At 34.5% G+C, this 26,660-nt stretch overlaps 1 protein-coding gene across 4 annotated transcripts in view; it reads right to left on the minus strand.

Annotated features, from left to right (window-relative positions):
- Nucleotides 1-220: 220 nt before the first annotated feature.
- The window catches only part of LOC136029463 (glutamic acid-rich protein-like), a 151,395-nt gene continuing 124,955 nt past the window's right edge, over nt 221-26,660 (minus strand). For all 4 annotated transcript variants that reach the window (XM_065707879.1, XM_065707880.1, XM_065707882.1 and 1 more), the window contains 3 exons: nt 26,176-26,349; nt 10,181-11,058; nt 221-1,094 (listed from right to left, as the gene is read on the minus strand). In XM_065707879.1, the coding sequence (XP_065563951.1) occupies nt 687-1,094; nt 10,181-11,058; nt 26,176-26,349 (1,460 nt within the window). In that variant the 3' untranslated portion in view covers nt 221-686. The remainder of the gene's footprint in view (nt 1,095-10,180; nt 11,059-26,175; nt 26,350-26,660) is intronic.

The following is a 26,660-nucleotide window of genomic DNA, read 5'->3' on the forward strand; positions in this document are numbered from 1 at the left end:
CTGAGGTGGAGAAACATAAATTAATCGACGCAAGATCAGGACTGTATTGTGGGTGATGTAAAACCTCCCAGCCAAAATTCTTCAGCGTGTAGTACTCATGCCTCGCGAGGTACATTAGTGCAACTCAGTTGGCAAACTAATAGGCTCGTCATGGTACCAAAACACTGGTATATCTCTTTCAATATTCTATAACTGCAACAATCGTTAAAACTACAAAAGGTTAAAGAAAACAAAAGGTTTATTATGTTACGGTTTAGCAAAATCAATATTCTCTTGAAACATAAGCACTATTATTTAAAATATTAGTATATATTCACTTTATTAGCAAAAATGAACACAGCAAAATAAAACCTGATTCGTTATTGCTGAGTAGAAAAATGCAATTTTTCAACTACAAAGAAACAAAAAAAGTTTATCAAGAAGAAAGCCATACATTCACATTTACCTACTAAACACACAAATGGAAAATGAGGGTGAAAACGATGCATTATAAGCGTTGTTCATGGTCGTTCATCAAGTGATTTTTTTTTAATGCTTTTGCTTGTTTATTGCTTAGAATGAAGGAAGTATTAATTAGGGGACACAGCCCGAAATATATGTTGAACTTGGACAATTACGATTGGCTGATTAACCATCCACTTAGACAAAAAAAAAGGAAAAACATAATAATACTTTAAATAAAAAACTCATTCATCTTCGTTTTCTATATTATTCTCCAAAATGTAGTTCGTATTTTCAGCGCCTTTGCTTGGCAAGCTTTCAGGTAATTTATCTTCAACTTCAGTGTGTATGTCTTCAGCCGCTTCTTTTTCATCTTCATTAATTATTATATCACTATTAATTTGTCCAGGCTCGTCTGTTAATTCAGTTAGAGTTTCTGAAGGTCTAACTTCCCCTTCTTCGATCTCTTCTACATGCTGCACCTCGGTTACTTCGATTTCCGCATTTGCTTCATCTGTTAAGGTGATAATTTCTTCTGCCAGTTCTACATCAGGACATGCCTCCTGTTCTTTTACTTCTTCATTATTTTCTGTTTCTTGACTTTGAGGATTTGCTGAACCCTGGACTTGATCTAAGTCCTCAGTCAAGTTTTCCTGCAATATGAAATCAAACAAATGAGCCAACAACTCATAAAGATAACGCGCATGGGAAAAGCTCGAATATTTTTGAGCAGCAGTGCATGATATTGACCCTGATAAACCCTCTAGAGCAAAGCAGTGAAATTTGACCAATAAAATTTTCATCGTAAAATAGAATAAGAATAGAATGACTGGTAAGAATAGACTGATAAGAATAAAATGAATAAAATATATAGGGCATATTAAAGAAGATGGAGATAATGAAGTGATATGTAACAAAATAACCTTTTTGGTCGGTATTATCATGGTTTTTCTACCTCAATTATTGGCCTTTTTAAAAAGTCGGAAAATCAATGGATTTTTGGAAAAATTAATTGGCCTAGAAAAATCTTTGTTGATGCGAAAATTGGTAATTTCTTTATAATTCAGCAAAAAAACAAAACAACTATGTTTAACAGTTATCGGCTTTAAAAAATCTGGCATTCGTCCCCCCTATAAAAAGCCCAAAAGTATTGCTATTGGGCATCTATCGAGACAAAAGCATGGAGAAAAATAAATTATTCTATTAAGAAAGATTCACCAGGCAAAAAATCCCTTTTGGGGAGATTTCTTGAAGCAATTGCTGACTTAGGGTGAAGCAGTGAAAGTTTTAAGCCGTAAACTAGTCCATATTTATATTCTGCAACATTCATGCAGTCTGAACCAGGTGGTGTTTGTCAAGCCAAACAATGAGGGTAGGTTCAGTACTGCTCTCTATTGGTGTTGAGGGATCGGCCTCTTTGTTGTGCTAGAAACAGACTGTTAGGTCTCAGCCAGAAGTTTTGTATTGCTTTTTTTTTACCTCACAGCTCCAAGCTTCTAGAATTGTACAAACGACGAGAAGAGGCTTGATGGGCTGTTGAATGTGTCAAAGACGTTCATACAATAGCATTTTAGACTGCAAATATATGTCCTAGTGCTGCATAAAATTATGGAACAGGCACACAGTCCACCTTTTTGTGCGTGACTCAAAATGATAACGGCTTATTATCTTGACCCCCAGGTAGACGCTATTCATGAAGAGTTTCAGCTTCAGGCTACTTATGGTTATTCTACCTACACGCTCAACCCTTGAAACTTTGAAATTCTGCTTGACCACCATCTAGTCTTCTGTGCCCTTACTGTTCAATGACAAGAGCATCACATTGTTATGATACCATTCGGTAACTCATAACCTTGTGCCTGAGTGCATTGACATCAAAGAAGTTACGCTACCTCTATATCTTTATTTCTTTTTTGGTGAAAAGTGTTGGGCTATTTCGGCCCAGTTAGATTCGTATTATTTATCTTTCATCCAGATTTCCTAAGAGTTCTATAGACACAAAAAAACCTGTTAAAATAGAAGCATGCACAATACGATGCCCACTGTCAAGCTATGTAGTCTCATATTGTTCTCCTAGAGTTGTGGCTGCCTGGTAGATTTGGAAGTCAAAAATGGGTGCCAAAATGCTGACAGGACGAAAATTCTTCGATCCAACAAGACTGGGCTTGTCAGAAACGTTTGCTTCAAAGTGAACATGCTTCAGAAAGGTCTTATTCGTTCATCGAAGAATGTCGATGAATGTTCATGGTATGTGGCATCAGGAGACATATATTTTGAAAGTTTTCAAGAATTAACTCTAACTAGTCTATATTTTGTTCTTCTTCATCCGTAATTTCGGAATCAACGATAAAACTACAAGTTCCAACACGTTTTGAAGAGTTTGTGTTGACTTGTAATAAAGCTTCCATCCCGAGCTTCCCTAACCAGTACATGTGCATGTAGGGAAAGTTGAAAATCCTGATTGGATGACAATGCCGACAAAATCTCTTTCAAATAATTAGACAGACAGAGAAACTTAGGCTCCGATAGAGCTACCCAATCAAAATAACAGCTGTTAAAAATATCTAGTAATCCTTCCGGATCGAAACGGTCAACTCCATTTTTCTCATAGCAAATTACCAATAGTTTCAGTTTTCCACCTTTTTTTTTTAATTTTTTTTTCCTATTTTCATTTCTTAATTTATGCTTCTCTAGGTTTCCGTAATAGGCACTAGATATCACAAAATCGTCTGAAAATTATCCCAAATGGCACATTAGGCCTTTAGAAAACGTTAAAAGACTCAAAACTTTGCTAAATGAAGCCTCTTTAGAATACGAAATACTTTAAAGTAGTGTCCATAGACAGGGATATCAAATTCAAAAAAGAATAGGATGATAACGAGAAAAATACCCCAGCACCTCTGATAGCATATAGTGCGTCGAATCGACATTTCAGCTGCTGGGTCTGTTTTACAGAGAGAGGTCGCGAGCCTGTTGCTCAGTCTCATAGCAGCTGGAATTGGGCCTAAGGTCTAGCATTGCTAAGCAGATTACTAGTCCATTACGCAACCACGAAAGTCCCAGGAGGCTATCCAAAATTGTCCTTTCTATAGCTTGAATCCTTATAGCAAGTGACCATTGACCCATATTAACAAGAAATATATAAAAACATGTGTAACTAGACCTACGTTTCCCGGGCAACGTGAAGTGTTGTAGCAACCTTTGTCCGGCTTCGTCGACTATAGTGTTGCGAGAGCAACACTTTGGTTTTGTTTCTTCGCTATCGATCAGTACTCACATGATCAAAGCCATTGATCTTTCCAGCCAGTTGATCTTTATCCTTTTCAATCGTACACATCGTGAGGCATGAAATTTCGAAACAATATCTTATATAATCTAGTTGGTATTATAAAGCTATCCCTAACTTTTCAGGATCAAAATACCATAGATGATATTCAATTAACTATTACGAAACTATTTCATTGTTTTACATTCTCGTTTGTACTTGTTTCTTTACTATCGGTTAAATGATGAAGTTGTCAGCCTATCGAAGTTTTTAAAACGGTATGTTCAAACAAGAGAGCAATCAGTTATCACATGACCAAAGGCTATTCCTAAGCGTTGAAAAAACAACAACTCCAAAATAATATCGAAAGAAGGGTCTAAATTGACATTACAGCCAGTTGAACTTTATCCTTTTCAATCGTACGTGACGGATGAAAACTTGGAACAATATCTTATATAGTCTAGTAGGTATTATAAAACTATCCGTAACTTTTCAGGATTAACATGCCACAGGTGACACTAATTATTACGAAACAATCTCATTGTTTTACGTTATCGTTTGTACCCGTTGCGTGTCAAATTTAAAGAGATCGAATACAATGTGCACCAATTTGCCTAAATTTCTAGCCCAAAGTGAACAGATTCTTACTTACAAGTCCCTCTCCCGTGATAGACATCAAGTTCACCGGAAAAAAATAAATGGGTACACCAACTAGCAAAAGTTGCAAACTCCTCATCGCTGAAGATGATTGTAGCCCAACAGCCAATTATTACTTAAAAGTCCCCTACATGTCTTACCACTGGAACCAAATTGGTTTAACCATCAAATACACCGGACAAAAAGAATAGGTACACCAACTAGCAAAAGTGTCAAACCCCTCATTGCCGAAGATGATTATGAGCTAACAGCCGTTTCTCGTCCAAAGTGAACCGATTCTTGCTAATAAGTCTTTCTCCCGTGATAGGCATCAAGTTCAACGGAAACAAATAAATGGGTACACCAACTAGCATAGTCGCAAAACCCTCATCGCTGAAGTTAACTGTAGCCTAAAAGCAGATTATTACTTACAAGTCCCCTACATGTCTTACCACTGGAACCAAATTGTTTTTACCATCAAATACACAGGCAACAAATAAAAGATACACCAACTAGCAAAAGTTACTAACCCCTCATTGCCGAAGGTGATTATTACCTAGCAGCCGACTGTTGCTTACAAGTCATCTATATGTCTCACAATTTGTACCGGCCTAGATTTCGTTTCAGTGTGTACCTTACTACTGAAGTTGTCAATCCCTTGAAACTTTCAAACTGGTATACCTCATGAAGAAATTTTTGTACAAAAAATGGATGTCATATACTTTGATCAGCTCATCAAGAGCTATCGCTTGCCGTCAAAAAAAAAATTATATCTGTCTTAGTTCAAAAGTTTTTGTTTTTTTTGCCGTAGGCCAACTTTCTAACGTCACCACTTAGAAAGGAGCAAAGGATAATTTCCAATTTCTTTAGCAATGAGAGACTTTTTAAAGTTTATTCGGCACATCTCATACCATTTCTTTACCGCCGAAAACTGAATGATAAACTCAGCTGAAATCACGAACAGAAATGGGTAGAAACAATAGATGGCAGCACTTTCGGACCCGTGGGAAAATGCACATTTTTGCTTCTGTAAATTTTTCTATTATCACTCAAAGAAGATATATTGGCTGTGGGGCCGGGTAACTGCCGCATATATTTAACACTTATAGATTTTAGTCCATATTCGACTTGAAAGTGGTGCCTGCCTGCTTGCCTGCTAGAACGGAGCTCTCCACTCGAAAGCAGAAACATGCTTTGATGAAACGAAAGCTTGGCTGCACAACTTCAGATACTTCTCTCTGACATACGCTATATAGCTCCACTTCACTTTGCACACCATAGGCTCTGGCTCGTGGACAAGAAAAACCCATCCTTTTTGGCCCCAGGCAAGAGTTCTGCGGAGCTTTCCAAAATGTAATGTCATATATATCAATCCGGCCTGAGCTCCACACTTTCCGTAAAAACCGCACATGTTAGACCCTTACCAGTTTCCAGGAATAAGCTGAGATCGGCGGCATAGGAACAAAACCAAAGTGTTGACTTGTCACAACTATGAAATAAAATAATGTTATTTTTTATTCCTGGAAGATCTCAACTTAATTGAAATCAAGACATTTAAAGAGAGTTTGTGTTTATATCAACTTGATGCAAATCTTCTATGTTTCTTTCTCATGCTCCTTAGTTTTATGCTACAAATTGTTTGAAAAGTGTTAAACCAGAATTTTGAAGAGCTGAATCGTTTCCTTGCGCAGATTAGCCAGAACCAAGTCCCCTCCATAATTGGTGCATCAAAGGTCTCAAGGATTCAACAAATTAACGAGAATACATATAGAATATGCGTAGCGAATTTCGTCTAAACTTGGTTTATGTACAAGAAATTAGAAAAGGCTACGCCTTTTCTTTAATTGCCTCCATATTACTGAATATCAGACAATTGGGAAGGCTCCAGCTTCATCTCTTTCAGAACCAATAGCCATTATGAACCTTTTACTGGGTATTGTTTCAAAACTAAGATGAATAAGGAAAATAGATCGGTTTTAGCGTTATTTATTCTTTACTAGGTTCCCCCCATGAGGGTAACCATGAAAACTATATGCCTTAAACAGTTCTTGGAAAGATCTAATAAAATTAAACTGAATAGTTGATATATTAGTTGCAGAAAGCTCAGCAATTTAAGATTTTGTAAAAGAAAATATTTGTAGTATAATTCGTTTTCAGTAAAGCTTTAGACTTTGAGAGTTAGGATATGCTTAAAGGGGCAGTATCAAACATTCCTCCCTTTTGCAACGATATATCCTGCATTTAAAATATGGGCACATTGAATAATTTACATTCCTTGTCCGGGGGGATAGTGGGGGTATGGCATCTTCAAAGGCATGGCTATTAGACATTGTGACTATTTTATATAAAATGGATTTTCAATATCTCTACCAGTAATAAGGGGAGTATTTAAAAGATTAAGAGAGGTGGAGTCACCATTCATTCCTTCTTCAATATAACTCTCATTATTTCTTTAAAGTTTTGACTCAATTCCCTTAGACGTTCTTTTTATACTGATGTTGTGTATCTTTAAAAACCTTACTGTATATGGTGTGCTTTGATTTTTTTTTTACATCCCCCTCCACATTTTCTAAAAGTTCTATCTTAATATTCTTTGTCTTTTTAGAGATTAGGGATCCAATATGCCCCCTTCCTCAATAACCAGCCTTGTAAATAAACGATGGGTAACTCAAATAACTTACAATACTTGTCCCAGGGGCTGTGGGGGTTAATTAATCCCCGGATGTATATTTGTTTAATCTTTCCACAATTTTGAGCCAGATTGCTATTCCAAAATTTTGATCAAACATCTATGTAAGGAGGGCTGTTAAAAAGGAAATGGTTAAAAAGTGGTTTGGGGGACTGGTTGCCCTCCAACCACTTTTAGAACTTTCTCAACATACCCTGAGAAGTAAATTTAGCAGCCTTAGCTCTTCTTCTTATGCTGCAGATATATCTTTTGAATAATCAGAATATTCATTATATTTTTGGTTTAGTTTAAAATCTCGATCAACATTCCCCAAAGTTTCACATTAACATCCTTAGCCTTTTCAACCACACCTAGAATCAAACATTCCCTCTCATTTACCTAATGATAAATCCCATATGTAAACAAGGGCAAATTAAATAATTTACTATTCTTACCCTTAGGGCTTTAGAGGGCATTTTATCCCAGCAGGCATACATTGACCGTTTTGAACAAAACCCTTTTTTCAACATTTTGTTAGATAAGAGAAGGAAGTGTCTAAAAGGGGTAATAGGATATCAGAGGACAACCAGCTATCGGAGGACTGGCTGCCTTCCAATTTTTCTTAAAAACTTACCTAAAAATCCCCTGAAATTTGTAACTTAACACCCTCAGGTCTTCCTTAGACATTGATGATACGTCCTTCTAGCAATGAGCCCGCACACAGTGTGTTCTATTGTGGTCTTCATCCCTCTCTACAGCTGTAGGGGGTTATGTCATTTCCATAGGCATAGTTATTTCAGCTTTTGACTATTTTGAACAAGATGTCTATTTCATAATTTTGATAGAATATTTTTTAGAGTGAGGGCATCCAGAAAGGGCATGGAAGGGAGCTGTTGGTCTTCCAACCGCATTTCAACATCCCCTCAACATGTCCTGAAAGTTTCAAATCGATATCCTTAACCGTTCTTAAAATATTATGGATGTTTCTTTTTGATAAACTGGATGACCATAGTTCCTTTTGATTTTGTGTGACACTCCACTCTGCATTCTCCAAAGTTTTACCTTGCTGATCTTAGCCTTTTCGTATAAACAGAGAATCAAATATTTCACCTTTTCCTAACCATCCCCTTTTAATCTCGCCTGCGTCTGCAGCCTACCCCAAGCCAGAATAAAGAGGGAGGGTTGGGCTGTGGGCTTGCGACCCACTCCTGCAAAAAACCTAAGCAACAGAAACATCTATTGAGCATAGCTTCAGATCTGATTGTATTCTGATGACAACCACAAGCCACTGGACACGATTTTGACGGTGAAAAATTACTACAATTTTGGATTCTGAAACGTTTGAACAATGTCCCAGTTGTCTAAGACAGAACAAGTTTTGAAAGAAATGAGCCGGTACGATCTTGACATCCTTGGCCTGCTTGAGGAATGGTGGCCTGGTTCAGGCCTTGAAAAGTTGCCAAGTGGACACAGAATCATATTCAGTGGAACAGAGTCGAAGAAAGAACACGAAGTTGCCCTTATGATGACGAGAAAAACCTGCCTATCCCTTTTAAAGTTGCAGTGAGTTGCATATGACATCTGAAAAAAAGAAGAAAATGAAAACTAAAAAAGAAGAAAAAGGTAATAAACTAAAAAAAAGAAAAAGAAAATAAAAAAGGTAAAAAAATAAAAATAAAAAAGCAAAAAGATCTATAAAACTAAAAAAAAGAAAAACTAAAAAGAAAAAAAGAAAAAAAAAAGAAAAAAAGAAAAAACAAAAAAAACAAAAAAAAAACCATTAAAAAGAAAAAAATAAAAAAAAAAAAACTAAAAAAGAAAAAACTAAAAAAAGAAAACAAATCAATAAAAAGAAGAAACTAAAAACAAGAAAAACTAAAAAAAAAAAACTAAGAAAAGAAAAAACTAAAAAAGAAAAAACAAAAAAAGAAACTATATATATATATATATATATATATATATATATATATATATATATATATATATATATATATATATATATATATATATATATATATATATATATATATAATAAGTTGTATATATGCATGTTTGTTGGTTTGTTGGTTTGCATATGACGTCATTATAAGTATATAAGGCTTTGTATATGACATCGTTATAAGATGACACTACAGACCGGGACACCTGGACACCAATGACGACCGGGACACAGGGAATATAAATGACAACCGGGACACTCAAAGAGAAATTACAGACCGGGACACCGGGACACAAATGACGACCGGGACACAGGGAATATAAATGACGACCAGGACACAGGGACGCAACTACAACGGGGACGTCGGGGGCACAGGGGGATATATAAATGACAACAGGGACACAGGGAATGTTCGATTAGCAATCACTATCAACAAAGCTCAAGGGTAACCGTTAGAAAAATGCTGTATAGATCTGAATACAGATTGTTTTCCCATGGACAATTATATGTTGCATGTTCAAGAGTCGGTAAACCTGACAATCTATTTATATGGACAGACAATGGGACAGCAAAGAATGTTATATATTCGTAAGTTTTACGTAGTTAAATATATATATATATATATATATATATATATATATATATATATATATATATATATATATATATATACAGCTGTGTATATATAAATATATATATATATATATATATATATATATATATAAATATATATATATATATATATATATATATATATATATATATATATATATATATATATATATATATATATATATATATATATATATATATATATATATATATATATATATATATATATATATATATATATATATATATATATATATATATATATATATATATATATATATATATATATATATATATATATATAAACAGGCTTCGATAAAAAGTAATAAGTCCTGCTAAAGGCAAGATATTGCAATCTATATACCTCTTTTATACCGAGTCTTTAAAACCAACATAATAATAAACCAACCGAATAATTTAAACTCACAACGGATAAGAATCAACAACCTGGACTATAGAATTTGACAAGGCCAAAAAATGAAAATTTACAAGTGATATAAACAATGATTAGTTGAAAGAAAAGGAAGTTTTTTGTCAGCGAAATAGGTAGAAAAAAAAATACCAGAAAAGATTCACGATGAATGAATTAAATAGAAATAAATAAAAATAATAAAATTACCTTTAATGGCTCTTCTTCCACTTGGTCTTCTGGGAGAGGAGATACAGGAAGAGGGCTACCTCCTTCATCACTAGAAAAAAACTTGTGATCTAGATGGAAAACTTGTTCATTTTCTGATCTTACATGTTCATCATACCCTTCAGGATTTTGGTGGTCAAATGCAATTTCTTCAAGATCTGACTCTACTGTCACGTGCGGAACCGGGATGTTTTCTTGGATGTTATCTTCTAAATCTTGAATTGATTCCCTGTCAATATTTCCATAATGCTCAGATTTAATTTCTTCTGTGACTGGTCTACCCTCAAATGATTCAACATCTTTTGTCCGGGAATTTGCAACTTCCTTGATATACCCATCTTTTGCTTCATTAACCGTTCCCATATCACCGTTTGTGCTGTCTATTGCACAAGTTTCTGGTTCTTCTGTTGCTTGAGGAGGATCTTCTACTTTCGAATGTTTTTTCTTTTTCTTCTCCTTTTGTGCAGGCTGTTCTTCTGGAGCTTCTTGTTCAGTTTCCACTTTAAATTCAGTGTTACAATCAGTTGGAAGCGGTTCAGTTTCAGTTGACAGAGGAGAATTTTCTATTTTAGAATGTCTTTTCTTTTTTTTGTCCTTCTTTGTCGGTATTTCTTCTTCAATATCACCATTCTGAAGAACTGGAGCATCAGTTTCAATCAAATTTTCAGTAAGAATTATATCTAAAATTTCTTTTGTATTCTCTTTGCTTTTTGTAATTATGATGTTCTCATCTGGAGCTTCAAAATTTCTGGTTGGATTGTGAGGCTCATGATCAGGTATTGGGTCTTTTTTCTCAAATACAGGAGGAACATAAATCAAATCATTTGCCAGGCGCTCACGCCACGGAACGTAGCCATCAGCTAGAAGATAATAGATTTTTACAGTCAGCTTAACCTCACTTGACCAATGCATGAGAGAAAGAAAAGACAGAGGTGGGGAGAGACAGAGAGAAACGGACACAAACAGAGGGGTAAATATTCAGACCGAGACAAAGAGGGGGGAGAGAAGAGAAAAACGGGATAGAGACAAGATGGCAAAGAGAGAGAGGGGAAAGCGGTAAGTTTCAGCTGGCTCTTTATAAATTTTAGTACAAGAATATTGTATTCACTTATTAGGTAATATATGGTTACAACCTACGATTATGGCGTCATCGTTCATCAAGCTAATACATAAGAATTTAGCTTTTTTTTAAATGATTCTATTTTAAAAACTTTTGTTTTTTAGTCCTGTTGTGGCGCAGTGGGTTTGACCTTAGCTTGGTAATACGGGACCCAGAGATCGAATCATGCTGCAGTAATGCACTGCAGGGCCGACGCAGGGACTTTAGTAGTCAAGAAGCGTCATTAATATGATACAGTACAATACAATTTTGTTATTTAATTACAAAAGGCACTAGATGTAGCAATGTCTTTTAAGGTGAGCCATTAAACAGCTCTCTATTATTTTCCAGTGTCCATCTACTGAGTGAAAAAAAAGGAGAAAAAGATGCCCTCAATGCAAAATATCGTAGTTCAAGGAACTTTTATTGTTTTTCAAGCAAATGGACTCCTTTTATTCAAGAAAAGGAACTGTAAGTTTCCTGCATAAGGATTTCGGACAAAAGGATTCTAATAGTATACTTTGTATTTCAATCAGACGCTATTTTATATGGGCTAATGTATTTCTTAGTATCGGACGTAATCGTCTCTTAAGAGGCTGTAAGCTACCGCTGCAACCTTGATCAAATATAACTGTAAAAGCTAATGCTATAGTTAACTTGCATATACAAGTTAGTATAGGTAAGAGTTGGTTTTTTATTATAATTGAATTTTCTGATATTAAGCACACGATCAATTACCTGTCAAGTTAATAGCCAGTAAATATTCCTTTGAATTTTATATGGGCTATTTTATTTTTTACTATGGGAAGTGATCGTCTCTTCCTTGGTTGCTAGCTACCGCTGCAACCCGGATTACTATATGCCACGGTTCGTTCTTTGCTAGGTTTCAGCTATTTCTACAACTATAAAATCAATGAAACTTATATTGTCCACATTTATAATGAAAGTTACCGATCCTTTATCTAACTTACATTAAGATTACATACATGAAAAAGCCTATGGCTCTTTCTTAGTTTGAATAGTAAGAGACGAATTTCCGAAAATCAAGCAACTAAGAAAGTCAAATATTGCACCATACCCTAGAAAAGTTTACCGATGATAAAACTGCCGTTAAAGCTAAGGTTACTGCTGTTAGTTAATATTTCAATTACTATGATCTAGAGTTCGTTCTTTTTTATTATACAAACCGGATTCAACTTTTACTAAGTTACAGCTACAGCTGCAACTATGATTTCATGATAGCTTAGAGTTCGTACATTACTATGATAATTAACTATATCGATCCTTTATATAATATGGCTTTTTTCACGCCAGTATCTATCCATTATTCTAGTGGCAACTTTTTCTTATAGTTGTTTCGGTAATCTTCATCATTATCATAGCGTTCCTTCTTCTTTGATTTGGCTCTCTGAATTTTTAACTTCTCGATAAGCCTGGTCTGTTGAATATTTTTCCGTTTCTCTTTTCAAGATGCTATCTCTGTTTTTTTTTTTTTTTTTTTTTTTTTTTGTTTAGTGCTACTTTTTTAACTTTTTAACGCGCCCCAGCAACATTTGGAATGTCAGCTAGTCCCCGCCCCCTTTTTTAATTGTTGATCGCTTAAACAAAAACCACAGTAGATTTTTTAGAGAACATAAGTAAAGAAGTACAGTAGATTAACATAAATAAGATTAATAGGTTTTCAACGTAATCTGTTATTTATCCAACGGAGTCTGTGGGAAGGTCCGAAAACCGAAAATTTACAGTTGGAGTTACTATAAATGATTATTCTTTGGAACCAACACCTGAACTCTCATTTTTTTATAGTTTTTCTGTTTTTTTTTGTTTTTTTAATTGTTAGTTTTTGTGTTTTTTTTAGTTTTTCTGGTGTTTTTTTTTGATCCGACCCTTATTAAAGAGCTATGGGTTATTTTATTTCTAAGTATTGGACGTCATCATCTCTTACTAGGTTGCTAGCTACCGCTGTAAACCAAATACCCCAAAGTTTGTTTATCATATCAACCTTAAATGGTGTAATGGTTGTACTCGGAACTTCAAATTCCGTGATTACGTTACAATCTTGGTGGAGCCTTTTTTATTACTTATCGCTAGCTTATCCAATCGTGTAGGTTTCTGCCGTAATTCCTTCTTTTCAAAATTGAACTAATTCGTTCCTTACCATAAGGATTTTAATATTTCAAATACTAGGGGCTAAAGTTATTGTAAAAATTCTTTATTGTAAACATGAATATACTATTTTTCGTGCAAAATTGATTCTGTTTTAAAAACTGTTTATTGATTAGTTACAAAACGCACTAGATATAGATATTTTCTTTACAATGAGCCATTAAACAGCTTTTTATAATTTCCCAGTGCCCAGCTAGCTCAAGAGAAAGAAAAACAGAAAAAAAGATGCCGTCGATGCAGAATATCGTAGTTCAGGCAAATTTTCTTGTTTTCTAAGTCAACATGTTTTCTTTGTTGTCCAAGCCAAGATACTGTAGGTTTCCTATATAGGTGTTTTGGACAGGGCAGTTATAACAGTATTATTTGTGTTTCTACCTGACTCTTTTTTTTAGGAGTTATAGGCTATTGTATTTCTTAGTATGGGACGTGATTGTCGCTTACTAGGTTGCTAGCTATCGCTGTAACCCGGACTACCGCTGTAATCCGGATATTTGCACATGCAACAGTAGTCTTAGTTATACATGATATTGTTCTGTAAAATGAGCCATTAAACAGCTCTCTTCGATATTCCAGTGCCAAGCTATCTGAAGAGAAAAAAGATGCTGTATATGCAGAATATCATGATTGCAACCACTTTTCTTGATTTTCAAGCCGATATATCTCCCTTGTTGATCAAGCCAAGGGACGGTAAGTTTCCTATATAGAGGTTTCGGATAGGGCAGTTCTAATAGTGTACTTCTTGTTTTGATCCGACACTATTTTTAGGATTTATGGGTTATTATATTCCTTAGAATTTGATGTGATCATCTCTTACTAGGCTGCTAGCTATCGCTGCAACCCGGATATTCATTCAAGTAAACAATAAACTTTTTTAAAATTGCGTCCTTAAAAGCCTGTGTGGTACAGTGGATAGCGTGTTTGAATTCTTATCCAAAGGTTCAATTCCTGCCGCAGGCAATTTTTATATACATATGAAGTTAAAGTCTAAACAAAACTTTTAATAACAATTACATTAGATTCTCTTGACTGACATCGATCCTTTATGTAATTAAATAAAAAAAACAAGTTTTTTAAATGACAGTAAGGAGCGACATTAAAACTTAAAACGAACAGAAATTACTCCGTATATGAAAGGGGCTTTTCCTCCTCAACGCCCCGCTCTTTACGCTAAAGTTTTTTACTGTTTTAAAAAGCAGAGTTAAGAGAAAGAGTCAAACTTTAGCGTAAAGAGCGAGACATTGAGGAGGAAAAGCCCCTTTCATATACGGAGTAATTTCTGTTCGTTTTAAGTTTTGATATCGCTCCTTACTGTCATTTAAAAAAACTTGTTTTTTTTATTTAATTTCTGAACGTTTTTTAATTAATGCATATTTTGATCTTGGAAATTTGCATTGAAAGTGAAACACGGCCAAAAGTTTTTGTTTTCAATTGACTTGAAACTTACAAGGTATGTAAACAGGGATAAGGAGACATCAAGGAAGATAAAAATTATAAAAAAAAAAATTTGGTTGTTGTGATTTGTGACACTTATGTAGGATTTTCTTTCTGGTTGATCTGTAAATTACTGCTCATGTAGACCGATCAAAACGGACCTAAGAGGAAAAAAATTAGTTGCAGCGATTTGTGAAACCCGAAAATACTTTAGCATAAAGAGTAAAGCATTTATCTCCTCCTAAATATCTCGTTCTTTAGAACCCCTCATATGCGTAATAATCTCTGTTCGTTTTAAGTTTTAATGTTCTCTTTACTTTCAATTGAAAAAAACTTTTTCATGTTTATATTTTCATATTTTTTTTAATGATAATGCTAGAAAATCCTGCGCCCTTTTCATTGAATTTTTCTTCGCGCATGAAATATTCCTCCAAGGAAAGACCCTTCCACATAGAATTTTTTTAGAATTTCGTTTACTATTGAGCCGGGTCGCTCCTTACTATAGTTCGTTGCTACGAACTGTTTGATTACTAGCTAATAGCTACTGCTGTAACCCGGATTTCTTTGAGACCTTATCATCAAGTAAAAATGTCAGCCTAGTTAATGGCAAAATTGAAAAATGTTCTATGCTTCCTGTTTCCCCATATTTGCTCAGGTCAATTTATTTTCCTGATATTTAAGGTGCTTTTACTTCCTAAAGTTTATCAGTTCAAGATTAGATTCTCTTGTTTTAAAACTTTCAAAAGTGGAATTGAGTATACCCTCTACATCTGCAAATAGGACAGAAATGGAATAATTGAAGAATAAGAAGGTATATAGACAGTGAATAAAATTTCTTGAATGAATACAAATCATTGAAAAAGTAAATTTGACTAAGTGCCTTTTATAATGATAAAATGAGCCATTAAATAGCTCTCTATGATTTTCCGGTCACCAGCTGGCTGATTAGAAAGATAAAACGAAAAAAAGCCGTCGATGCAGAATATCGTAGTTAAAGCAAGTTATTTGGTTTTCCATGCCAATATATTTTCTTTGTTGTATAAGCCAAGAGACTGTAAGTTTTCTTAATAATAGTTACGGACAAGGCAATTCTAATATTGTACTTTGTGTTTTGATCTGACACTATTTTTTAGGAATTATAGATTATTGTCTTTCTTAGTATGGGACGTGATCATCTCTTACAAGGTTGTTAAATGAACCATTAATCAGCTATGTATGATGTCCCAGTGGCCCGCTAGCTGTGGAGAAGAAAAAACGGAAAGAAAAAAAGATACCGTCGATGCAGAATATCAAACAGTTCGTGGTAACGAACTGTAGTAAGGAGCGACCCGGCTCAATAGTAATCGAAACTCTAAGAACTGAGATGCATCAAAAGAATTGAATTTTCATGCTGATTTTAAATATATAAATTTCATCAAATTAAGTCTTTGTCATCAAAAGTTACGGGCCAGAGAAAATTTGCCGTATTTTGGAAAATGGGGGGAAACACCCGATAAAAGTCATAGAATCTTAACGAAAATCACACCATCGCACTCAGCGTATCAGAGAACCCTATGGCAAAAGTTTCAAGCTTCTACCTACAAAAATGTGAAACTTCGTATTTTTTACCAGATCACGGGTGCGTGTTTATTTGTTTTTTTTTTTTCTTTTTTTTTCCAAGGGGTCATCGTTTCAACCAATTGGTCCTATATTGTCGCAAGAGGGTTCATTCTAACGGAAATGAAAAGTTCCAGTTCCCTTTTTAAGTAACCAAAAAATTGGAGGGCACCTAGTCCCCCTCCCACGCTAATTTTTTCCCAAAGTCAACGGATCAAAATTTTGAGATAGTCATTTTGTTCACCATAGTTGAAAACTATAATAACTATGTCTTTGGGGATGACTTACTCCCCCAGAGTCCCTAGGGGAGGGGTTGCAAGTTACAAATTTTGACCAGTGTTTACATACAGTAATGGTTATTGGGAAGTGTACAGACGTTTTCACTTTTTTTTTTTTGGTTTGGGGGAGTGTTGAGAAGACGGGGCTATGTGGGAGGATCTTTACTTGGAGGAATAGGCCATGAGGGAAGAAAAATTCAACGAAGGGGGCGCAGGATTTTCTAGCATTACTATTAAAAAACAATGAAAAAATAAACACGAAAAAGTTTTTTCAACTGAAAGTAAGGAGCAGCATTAAAACTTAAAACGAACAGAGACTATTACGCATATGAGTTGTTCTTCTCCTCCTAAATACCTCGCTCTTTATGCTAAAGTGTTTTTAGTAATTTAAACTATTTATTCTACGGCCTTTCTGGTTCAGGGGTCATTCTAAAAGAATTGGGACAAAACTTAAGCTTTAGTGTAAAGACCGACGTATTAATGAGGCGACAAAGAAGAGAAAGCGTTATAGCCACAACAGAATTAATATGCAAATTTCATTTTAATAATTTATTTGCGGAGAGCCAAAATCAAACATGCATTAATTCAAAAATGTTCAGAAATTAAATAAAAAAACTAGTTTTTTAACTGAAAGTAGGGAGCGACATTGAAACTTAAAACGAACAGAAATTACTCCGTGTATGAAAGGGCTTTTCCCTTTTCAACGCCCCGCTCTTTACGATAAATTTTTTTACTGTTTAATAAAGTAGAATTGAGAGAAAGAGTCAAAATTTAGCGTAAAGAGCGGGGCGTTGAGAAGGAAACAGTCCCTTTCATACACGGAGTAATTTCTGTTCGTTTTAAGTTTTAATGTCACTCATTACTTTCAGTTAAAAAAACTAGTTCTTTTTTATTTAATAATGGCTGAGGCCACATTTCTTGTTTTTCAAGCCAACAGATTTTCTTTGTTATTCAAACCAAGTGACGGTAAGTTTTCTATGTAAGTGTTTTGGGCAGGGCGGTTCTAACAGTGTACTTCTTATTTTGATCTGACACTTGTTTTTAGGAGTTACGGGGTATTGTAGTTTTTACTATGGGGCGTGATCGTTCCTTACTAGGTTTCTAGCTACCGCTGCAACCCGGATATCATAAGAATAGAAATAATAATTTCATTTAATTTCATTTAATAACATTTACTATAACATCCTCAATATTTTGCAGTTTACAAAGTTTTTACAGTTTTTTTTCATACCTTTTGCTTTATCATAATATAAATACTGTAATGACGCTTCACTATAATTCCTTCCTTACTAGGTTTCAGCTATATCCACTGAATCTTATCAAACAGTTCGTGGTAACGAACTGTAGTAAGGAGTGACCCGGCTCAATAGTAAACGAAACTCTAAAAAACGGAATTTCGATGCTAAAAGATTAAGCAAAAGAATCGTATTTTTATGCTGATTTTAAATATATAAGTTTCATCAAATTTAGTCATTGTCATCAAAAGTTACAAGCCTGAGACAATTTGCCTTATTTTGGAAAATAGGGGGAAACACCCCCTAAAGGTCATGGGATCGTTCTTAACGAAAATCACACCATCGCATTCAGCGTATCAGAGAACCCTATAGAAAAAATTTCAAGGTCCAATCTACAACAATGTGGGATTTCGTATTTTTTGCCAGAAGACAAATCACGGGTGCGTGTTTGTTTGTTTGTTTGTCTGTTTTTTTTTTGTTGTTTTTTTTTCCCAGGGGTCATCGTATCGACCAAGTCGTTCTAGAGTGTTGCAAGCGGGCTCATTCTAACGGAAATGAAAAGTTCTAGTGCCCTTTTTAAGTGACCAAAAAAATTGGAGGGCACCTCGGCCCCCTCCCACGCTCATTTTTTTCCCAAAGTCAACGAATCAAAATTTTGAGATAGCCTTTTTGTTTCGCATAGCCGGAAACCATAATAACTATGTCTTTGGGGATGACTTACCCCCCCAGTCCCTGGGGGAGGGGCTGTAAGTTACAAACTTTGACCTGTGTTTACATATAGTAATGGTTACTGGGAAGTGTAAGGACGTTTTCAGGGGGATTTTTTTGGTTTGGGAGGGGGAGTTGAGGTGGATGGGGGTTACGTGGGAGGATCTTTCCATGGAAAAACATCTCATGGGGGAAGAAACTTTCAATGAAGGGGGCGCATGATTTTGTAGCATTATTTAAAAAAACAATGAAAAAATAGATATGATAAGTTTTTTTCTACTTTCAATGACGGGGGCGCATGATTTTGTAGCATTATTTAAAAAACAATGAAAAAATAAATATGATAAGTTTTTTTCTACTGAAAGTTAGGAGCAGCATTAAAACGTAAAACGAGCAGAAATTATTGCGCATATGAGGGGTTTACCTCCTCGTAATACCTCGCTCTTTACGCTAAAGTATTTTTAGTAACTTCAACTATTTATTCTACGGCCTTTGTGATTCAAAGTTCATTCTTAAGGAATTGGGACAGAATTTAAGCTTTAGTGTAAAGAGCAAGGTATCGACGAGGGGTGAACTCCCTCATATACGCAATAAAAACATACGAATATAGAATTTCGTTACGTAAGTTAATTCGTAAATTACGTATATTTTTTTACTAATGAAAATGTTCGTAAAAAAATAAAAAGTTCTAATTGCCTTTTTAAGTAATCAAAAATTGGAGGGCGACTAGGCTTCCTCCCTCTCTCCTTTTTTCTCAAAATCTTCTGATTAAAACTATGAGAAAGCCATTTACCAAAAAAAAAAAATAAAAAAATGCAAATTTCATTTTAATTACTTACGTGCGGAGAGCCAAGATCAAAATATGCATTAATTAAAAAACGTTCAGAAATTAAATAAAAAAAACAAGTTTTTTTAAATGAAAGTAAGGAGCCACATTAAAACTTAAAACGAACAGAAATTACTTCGTATATGAAAGGGGCTGCTTCCTCCTCTTTGCCTCGCTCTTTACGCTAAAGTTTGACTCTTTCTCTTAACTCTGCTTTTTAAAACAGTAAAAAACTTTAGCGTAAAGAGCGGGGCATTGAGGAGGAAGCAGCCTCTTTCCTATACGAAGTAATTTCTGTTCGTTTTAGGTTTTAATGTCGCTCCTTACTTTCATTTAAAAAAAACTTGTTTTTTATTTAATATTACATAGAGTTGACAAATTCATGATATTATAATAACAAAAGCTACTACAGTACTATAGAAAAATACAGTTTTTTCGTAAGAAATTTGTTACATTTTACAATAATTTTTATAACTACAAAAGGAACAAAATGTTGGAATGTCCTTTAAAATGAGTCATTAAACAGCTCTCTAAGATGTTCCAGTCCCAAGCTGGCTGCGATGAAAAGAACAAGAAGAAAAAAAAAGATGCCGTTTATGCAGAATATCGTTGTTGGAGCCACTTTTCTTGATTTTCAAGCCAGTACATGTCCCTTGTTGTCCAATTCACTGGGGGGTTTTGGACAAGGCGTTTCTAATAGTGTACTTCGTTTTTTGATCTATTCTAGTTTTAGAAGTTATGGGCTATTTTATTTTTTACTAAGGGGCGTGATCGTCTCTTACTAGGTTGCCAGCTACCGCTGCAACCCGGATTTGCGTAAATAAATAACCTTCAGTAGTTCTTATTATTCGTGTTCTACTTCGGTAAATTATAGAAAAGGTAACTATTAAAAGAAAGAAAACATATTTTCTATAACGCCAGGAAACACGACTCGAAAACCTTTTATAAGAATTTGAACTTGGTTTTTGTCTGTTAGCTAGTAAAAGTCTGCTTCTCGAAGACATGTTTTTGCCTTTAGTAGTCTTCCTCAATAAAGAAAAAGTTTTTACATAAGATAGTAAAGAATAATATACCAATTTGAAGCTGAGGGAAACCACTGTAGCCTATACTTAGGGATGGCCACTATCTCCAACATCCCACCCCCATTTATGTCAGTAAGAGCTTGACTAGTGCTTTTTTGAAAGTAATTTACACAACAAGAAATATAGTCAGTTGATAATTGCAAGTGTTTTATTTACCATTTATCTTCCGAAATATTTGTGAAAATTCTGTGTCGGAAAAATATTTTCCGACTGATAATTTATGAGTTGGAAAAATATTTTTTTTAGCTTTTTAAGAGAAATAGCTTTGTTTAGTTGTATTTTTATAGAAATACTAACGAGAAGAGAAAATGCTTCAGGGGGGGGGGTAAAACTGGGTACTCTTTCGGCCTGGTTGCAACCCTGTACAGAACATATTATATATAAAACGTACCGTGTTACATATGTAGAAATATATTATACTAAAACCTAAAAGGAGCAGTTTCTTTTGATAAAATCAGAAAAAGAGTTTTGTCTGTAGCAATTTTTGTTTTGACGTTGTTCGTATTGACAATGTACCAGTTTTGGTTGGTGTTACTGTTTTTGTTATTGCATCTCGTTTTTCTGAATTCCCCCCCCCCTTTACGAAAAGTATCTCTAGAAAACCTTAACCCGGTAAAAATTTTCTCCCGGACAATTCCCCTTAACATGTTCACCTGTAAAATTATGTTGGCAAAAAAAGTTAAACAAGCATAAGTGTTTGGTACAGGAGTTCTAGTGAATTCCCCCAGTGTAAAATTTTCCCTGGAAAGTCACAACCCCCCGGAAATATCCCTCCCGAAGAAAAATTCTCCCAGTAGAAAATCCCTCAAGCAGAAAGTTCAACCCCTCCCCCAGAAATGTGTACTTCCCACTAACAAATACTATGCGTAAGCAATGGGCAAATTTCATGACCTACAGACCTTTCCCCAGGTGTTGTGGGGGTCATTTTATCCCCAAAGACATAGTTACTGGACCTTTTAACTATGTTGAACAGAATGGCTATCTCAAAATTATGATCAGACGACTTTGGAGAAAAGAGAAGGGGAAGAGGAGGCTTGCTGACCTCCAATCTTTTTGTTCACTTAAAAAAGCACTAGAACTTCTCATTTCGGTTCGAATGAGTCCTCTCCCGATACTCTAGGATTATTGGCTCGATGCGATCATCCCCGGATAAAGTAAATGAAAAAAAAACAGCAAACGAAAAGAAACGAAATAAAACCCGCATCCGTGATCTTTCTTCTAGCATAAAAAATAAGAAAATTCCACAGTTTTGCAGCATCTACAGTAGGAGCTTGAAACCTCTGCAGCAGGGTTCTCTAATACGGTGAATCTAACTGTGTGGTTTTCATTAAAACTTTGTGATTTCATAAAGACTTTGTGATTTCATTAAGGTTACTGTATTTTTCCCCCTTCTTCAAAAACCAGGCAAATTTTTTCAGGCTCGTAACTTTCGATGGTTAAGAGTATCTGTAAGCCGCGTCACTCCTTGCTTACAGTTCAGTACCACGAAGTGTTTGAAAATTTCTGAACAAAGGGCCCTTGAACATGTTGAATCCGAGTTTATTAATTATGCGATTGTTTTCATGCTAATAACTTTTGATGGAAAACTTCAAATTTATGATTCTTTTGACTTATCTAGTGTTATCACAATTTCTATTTTAAGTTTCAGCCTCTGTTACCACGATAGCTCTTTACTTTATGCTTTACTACTGGAAATTGTTGATTAAAAGAAGTTTCTATTTCATATACCTCCATTACAAGATAATTTTTCCATTCGTCTATGTTTTTTCTCTTCATTTTTTGACAAGAAAGGTATATTTTTGTAGGCTCTTTCCTCCTCTCTTTTTTTTATGTGAAAAACAATCGTAAGTGGCTATTACATACTGTTCCTGAGAAAATCTTTAAAATTTCCTAATATGTTGGTTTGTATCTTCAACAATTATTCAAACTTAAAGTTGTTGATAGGATTTATCACTTTTTCTAGGAAGTGGTACTTCAAAGATGGGGAAATGAAAACGATAAATTCAATCTCCTACCTAAAAGTTTTTTATTTATTTGATTAGCATGTGTTGGGATGAATTCATTGGAGACTTAAAATTAGATTTAATCAAAACGTTGCAAATGTCTTTAGAGGAACTAAATTCTGATTTATCTTGCATATTAAGATTCTAAAAAATCTTTTTTTTATTGAGTTTTGTTTATAGCCATTTAACAAAAAAAAAGAAATTATAATAAAAAATATTGCTATGGTTGTCTTAAAAGAATACACGTATTTTGCTTAAATCAAAGAAATAGGTTACTCGTGCACATCTGTAAAAATCCGGTAAGTCGGAAAAATCCGTAAGAAATGAAATTCTTTTTTTATCCACCTACAAATGCCATGTTTATGAGACACTTTCTCATTTTTGTCATTAATTTTTTATATCCATGACCAACTATTTGTTTCTACGATTCATTTTTTCCTCCTTCAGAAAAGGTAATATTTTTCTACCGACAAAGTTGAACGCGAAGACAGTGATTCCTTAGTGAAATGAATTGATTTTAGTTTACCATCATAAGTGGCAAAGCTATATTAAATGTTTAGCCCTATTCGATTCAAAGTTACTGTTCTGTAGGCAAAATGCTAGAATGTGGCAATTTAAATCCTGTATTGAGATCTCTTTTGGCAATTAAAAAGGACATTAGAGCTTTAAATGCTCCATCGAATGAACCCTCTTTCATGCTTATATAATATCATATTTTGTCAGTAATTAAATAAAAAAAACAAGTTTTTTGAAATGAAAGTAAGGAGCGACATTAAAACTTAAAACGAACAGAAATTACTCCTTATATGAAAGGGGTTTTTCCTCCTCGACGCCCCGCTCTTTACGCTAAAGTTTTTTATTGTTTTAAAAAGTAGAGTTGCGAGAAAGAATCAAACTTTAGCGCAAGGAGCGGGGCGTCGAGGAGGAAAAACCCCTTTCATATAAGGAGTAATTTCTGTTCGTTTTAAGTTTTAATGTCGCTCCTTACTTTCATTTCAAAAAACTTGTTTTTTTTATTTAATTTCTGAAAGTTTTTGAATTAATGCATGTCTGATTTTGGCTCTCCGTACATAAATTATTAAAATGAAATTTGCATATTAATTCTTTTTTTGGCTAAATGGCTTTCTCTTAGTTTTGATCAGACGATTTTGAGAAATAAGGGGTGGGGAAGGAGGCCTAGTTGTCTTCCAATTTTTCAGTTACTTAAAAAGGCAACTAGATCTTTTAATTTTTAACGAACGTTTTTATTAGTAAAAAAAATACGCAACTTAAGAATTAACTTACGTAACAAACTTTTATATTCTTATATTTTTGATTATATATATGAGGGGGTTGGTCCCCTCGTTAATACCTCGCTCTTCACACTAAATCTTGTTTTGTCCCAATTCTTTAAGAATGACCCCTGAATCAGAAAGGCTGTAGAATAAATAGTTGAAATTACTTAAAAAATTTTTAGCATAAAGAGTGAAGTATTTATCTCCTCCTAAATACCTCGCTCTTTATGCTAAAGTATTTTTAGAACCCTTCATATGCGTAATAATCTCTGTTCGTTTTAAGTTTTGATGCTTCTCGTTACTTTCAATTGAAAAAACTTTTTCATGTTTATATTTTCATTGTTCGTTTTTTTTATAGTAATGCTAGAAAGTCCTGCGCCCTTTTGATTGAATTTCTCTTCCCCCATGAAATATTCCTCCAAGAAAAGATCCTCCCATATAGCCCCCTCCCCTGAACCCCACACCCAAACCAAAAAAATCCCCCTGATAACGTCGGTACACTTCCCAGTAACCATTACTGTATGTAAACATTGGCCAAAGTTTGTAACTTGCAGCCCCTCTCCCAGGGACTGTGGGGGGTAAGTCATCCCCAAAGACATAGTTATTATGGTTTTAGACTATGCGGAACAAAATGGCTATCTCAAAATTTTGATCCGTTGACTTTCGTAAAAAAATGAGCGTGGGAGGGGGCCTAGGTGCCCTCCAATTTTTTTGGTCACTTAAAAAGGGCACTAGAACTTTTCATTTCCGTTAGAATGAGCCCTCTTGCGACATTCTAGGACCACTTGGTCGATACGATGACCCCTGGGAAAAAAAAAAAAACAAATAAACACGCACCCGTGATTTGTCTTCTGGCAAAAAATACGGACCTTGAAATTTTTTCTATAGGGTTCTCTGATACGCTGAATCCGATGGTGCGATTTTCGTTAAGATCCTAGGACTTTTAGGGGGTGTTACCCCCTATTTTCTAAAATAAGGCAAATTTTCTCAGGCTCGTAACTTCTGATGACAAAGACTAAATTTGATGAAACTTATATATTTAAAATCAGCATAAAAATCTGATTCTTTTGATATATCTTTTAGCATCGAACAGTTCGTTACCACGAACTGTTTGATAGCTTAAGGGCTTCCATGCATGTTGAATTTTACTTCATTTTTCCATATAGGCAGCACCGCTTTTTGGGTGAGTTCAACTCCTATTTCTATAAGTAGTTATTTTTTAATAAAATAATAACTGTTGATTAACAGCCTTAAAGTTAATTCAAATCACATATTTGAAATGATCGTAACCAATAATTTAGTTGCTGCATATATTATAACAAAACTTTCGCTTTGAAGAGTATTCGTCTCCATTGGCAAGGATGTTCTTCGATTACCGTTTGTTACTACGGAAAGTAATATACAAGGCTGAGTTAAGTCTTTGGGAAACTACTGCTCCCTCCTTCCACCCCCCTTTTTTACATTCCAAAATGATTTTCGTATCATAATTCTCGAGAAATATTTTTTATTCTCAAAAAAACAGTGCCCCTCCAAATAGTTTGTAGGAGGGAAGGAGTTTGGAATAGCACTATATATATATATATATATATATATATATATATATATATATATATATATATATATATATATATATATATATATATATATATATACTTCCTAATAACAACTTGTGAAAATTCGTAAATCGCATACCTTAGTGCTTTTTCCAGGGACAATGGGGGACCGTCTCATCCCTGAAGGCATAGTTATTGGACTTTTTAACTGTGCTGAATAAGATGGATGTATCAAAATTTTGATCAGACATTTTTGTAAAAAAAGGGGATTTTACAGTCCAGTGGGGTAACCGGTTTTTCCTACCACTTTAAAATTTAAAATATTCAACTCCGTTGCCACATCCGGTTAGGCTGACATTAAATGTATGATAACTCACTCTTTCTAAACGAAATTTCCTCTTGTTGTTACTCTTACTATTTTAATTCTATTAACATTATTATTGCTATTACTTTTTCATTTCATAAACGTTTTTCAAGTGTTTTACACTGCTACTACCAATGGCGTTAATTCATGATAATTTAGTCGAGGCAAAATTTATTTTTCAAAATCAGTGGGGGGGGGAAATTTGTCATTTTCATTTTTTTTCATGGAAAATATAAAAGTTAGTTCAATAAAAAATACACTTACAAATCCATTTCCCAAAGCCTTGAGGACACATACCCTCCCCTAAGTGAAGCGACTGACCGCTACCCTGTTTAGCAATCAACGAAAAGTTTGGTACTTACCTCTTAAGTGAGACTCAGGTTCAATAGGTTTTCTAGGCTCATGTCTAGGTTTGTTTCCGATATTGGCTAAGATTTTAATTTCCAATGGTATTTTTTCGTCGTCGTAAAATTTCTGTCTTCTTTTAAGTACTGGTCTTCCTCCAGCAAATTCCATGCATGCAAGATGGCTTTTTCCTAAAAGACGTGCATCTAGATAATTCTATTTATTCTAAAGAAAAAAAATCTGCTCAATTGCTGGTTAAATCACTTTAGAAGAAACCCTGGCACGCAATTACTTTACATGAGTGTATGCATTTAGGCACATCCCAAAAAAGAGAGGCCTTCACTCTACGAGTAAGTCCATGGTAAAAAGTACGCTTTAAATACGTTGGCTTTCATCTTTGGCTTATTTTGCTAGCCAATCGAATGGTACTTCTGAATATCTCCGAAATTTCAAAAGAATGCATAGCATCTTTAATGCTATGCATTAAACATGTTATCCTATT

Source organism: Artemia franciscana, chromosome 7 (assembly GCF_032884065.1).
Source record: "Artemia franciscana chromosome 7, ASM3288406v1, whole genome shotgun sequence".
Taxonomy (NCBI): domain Eukaryota; kingdom Metazoa; phylum Arthropoda; class Branchiopoda; order Anostraca; family Artemiidae; genus Artemia; species Artemia franciscana.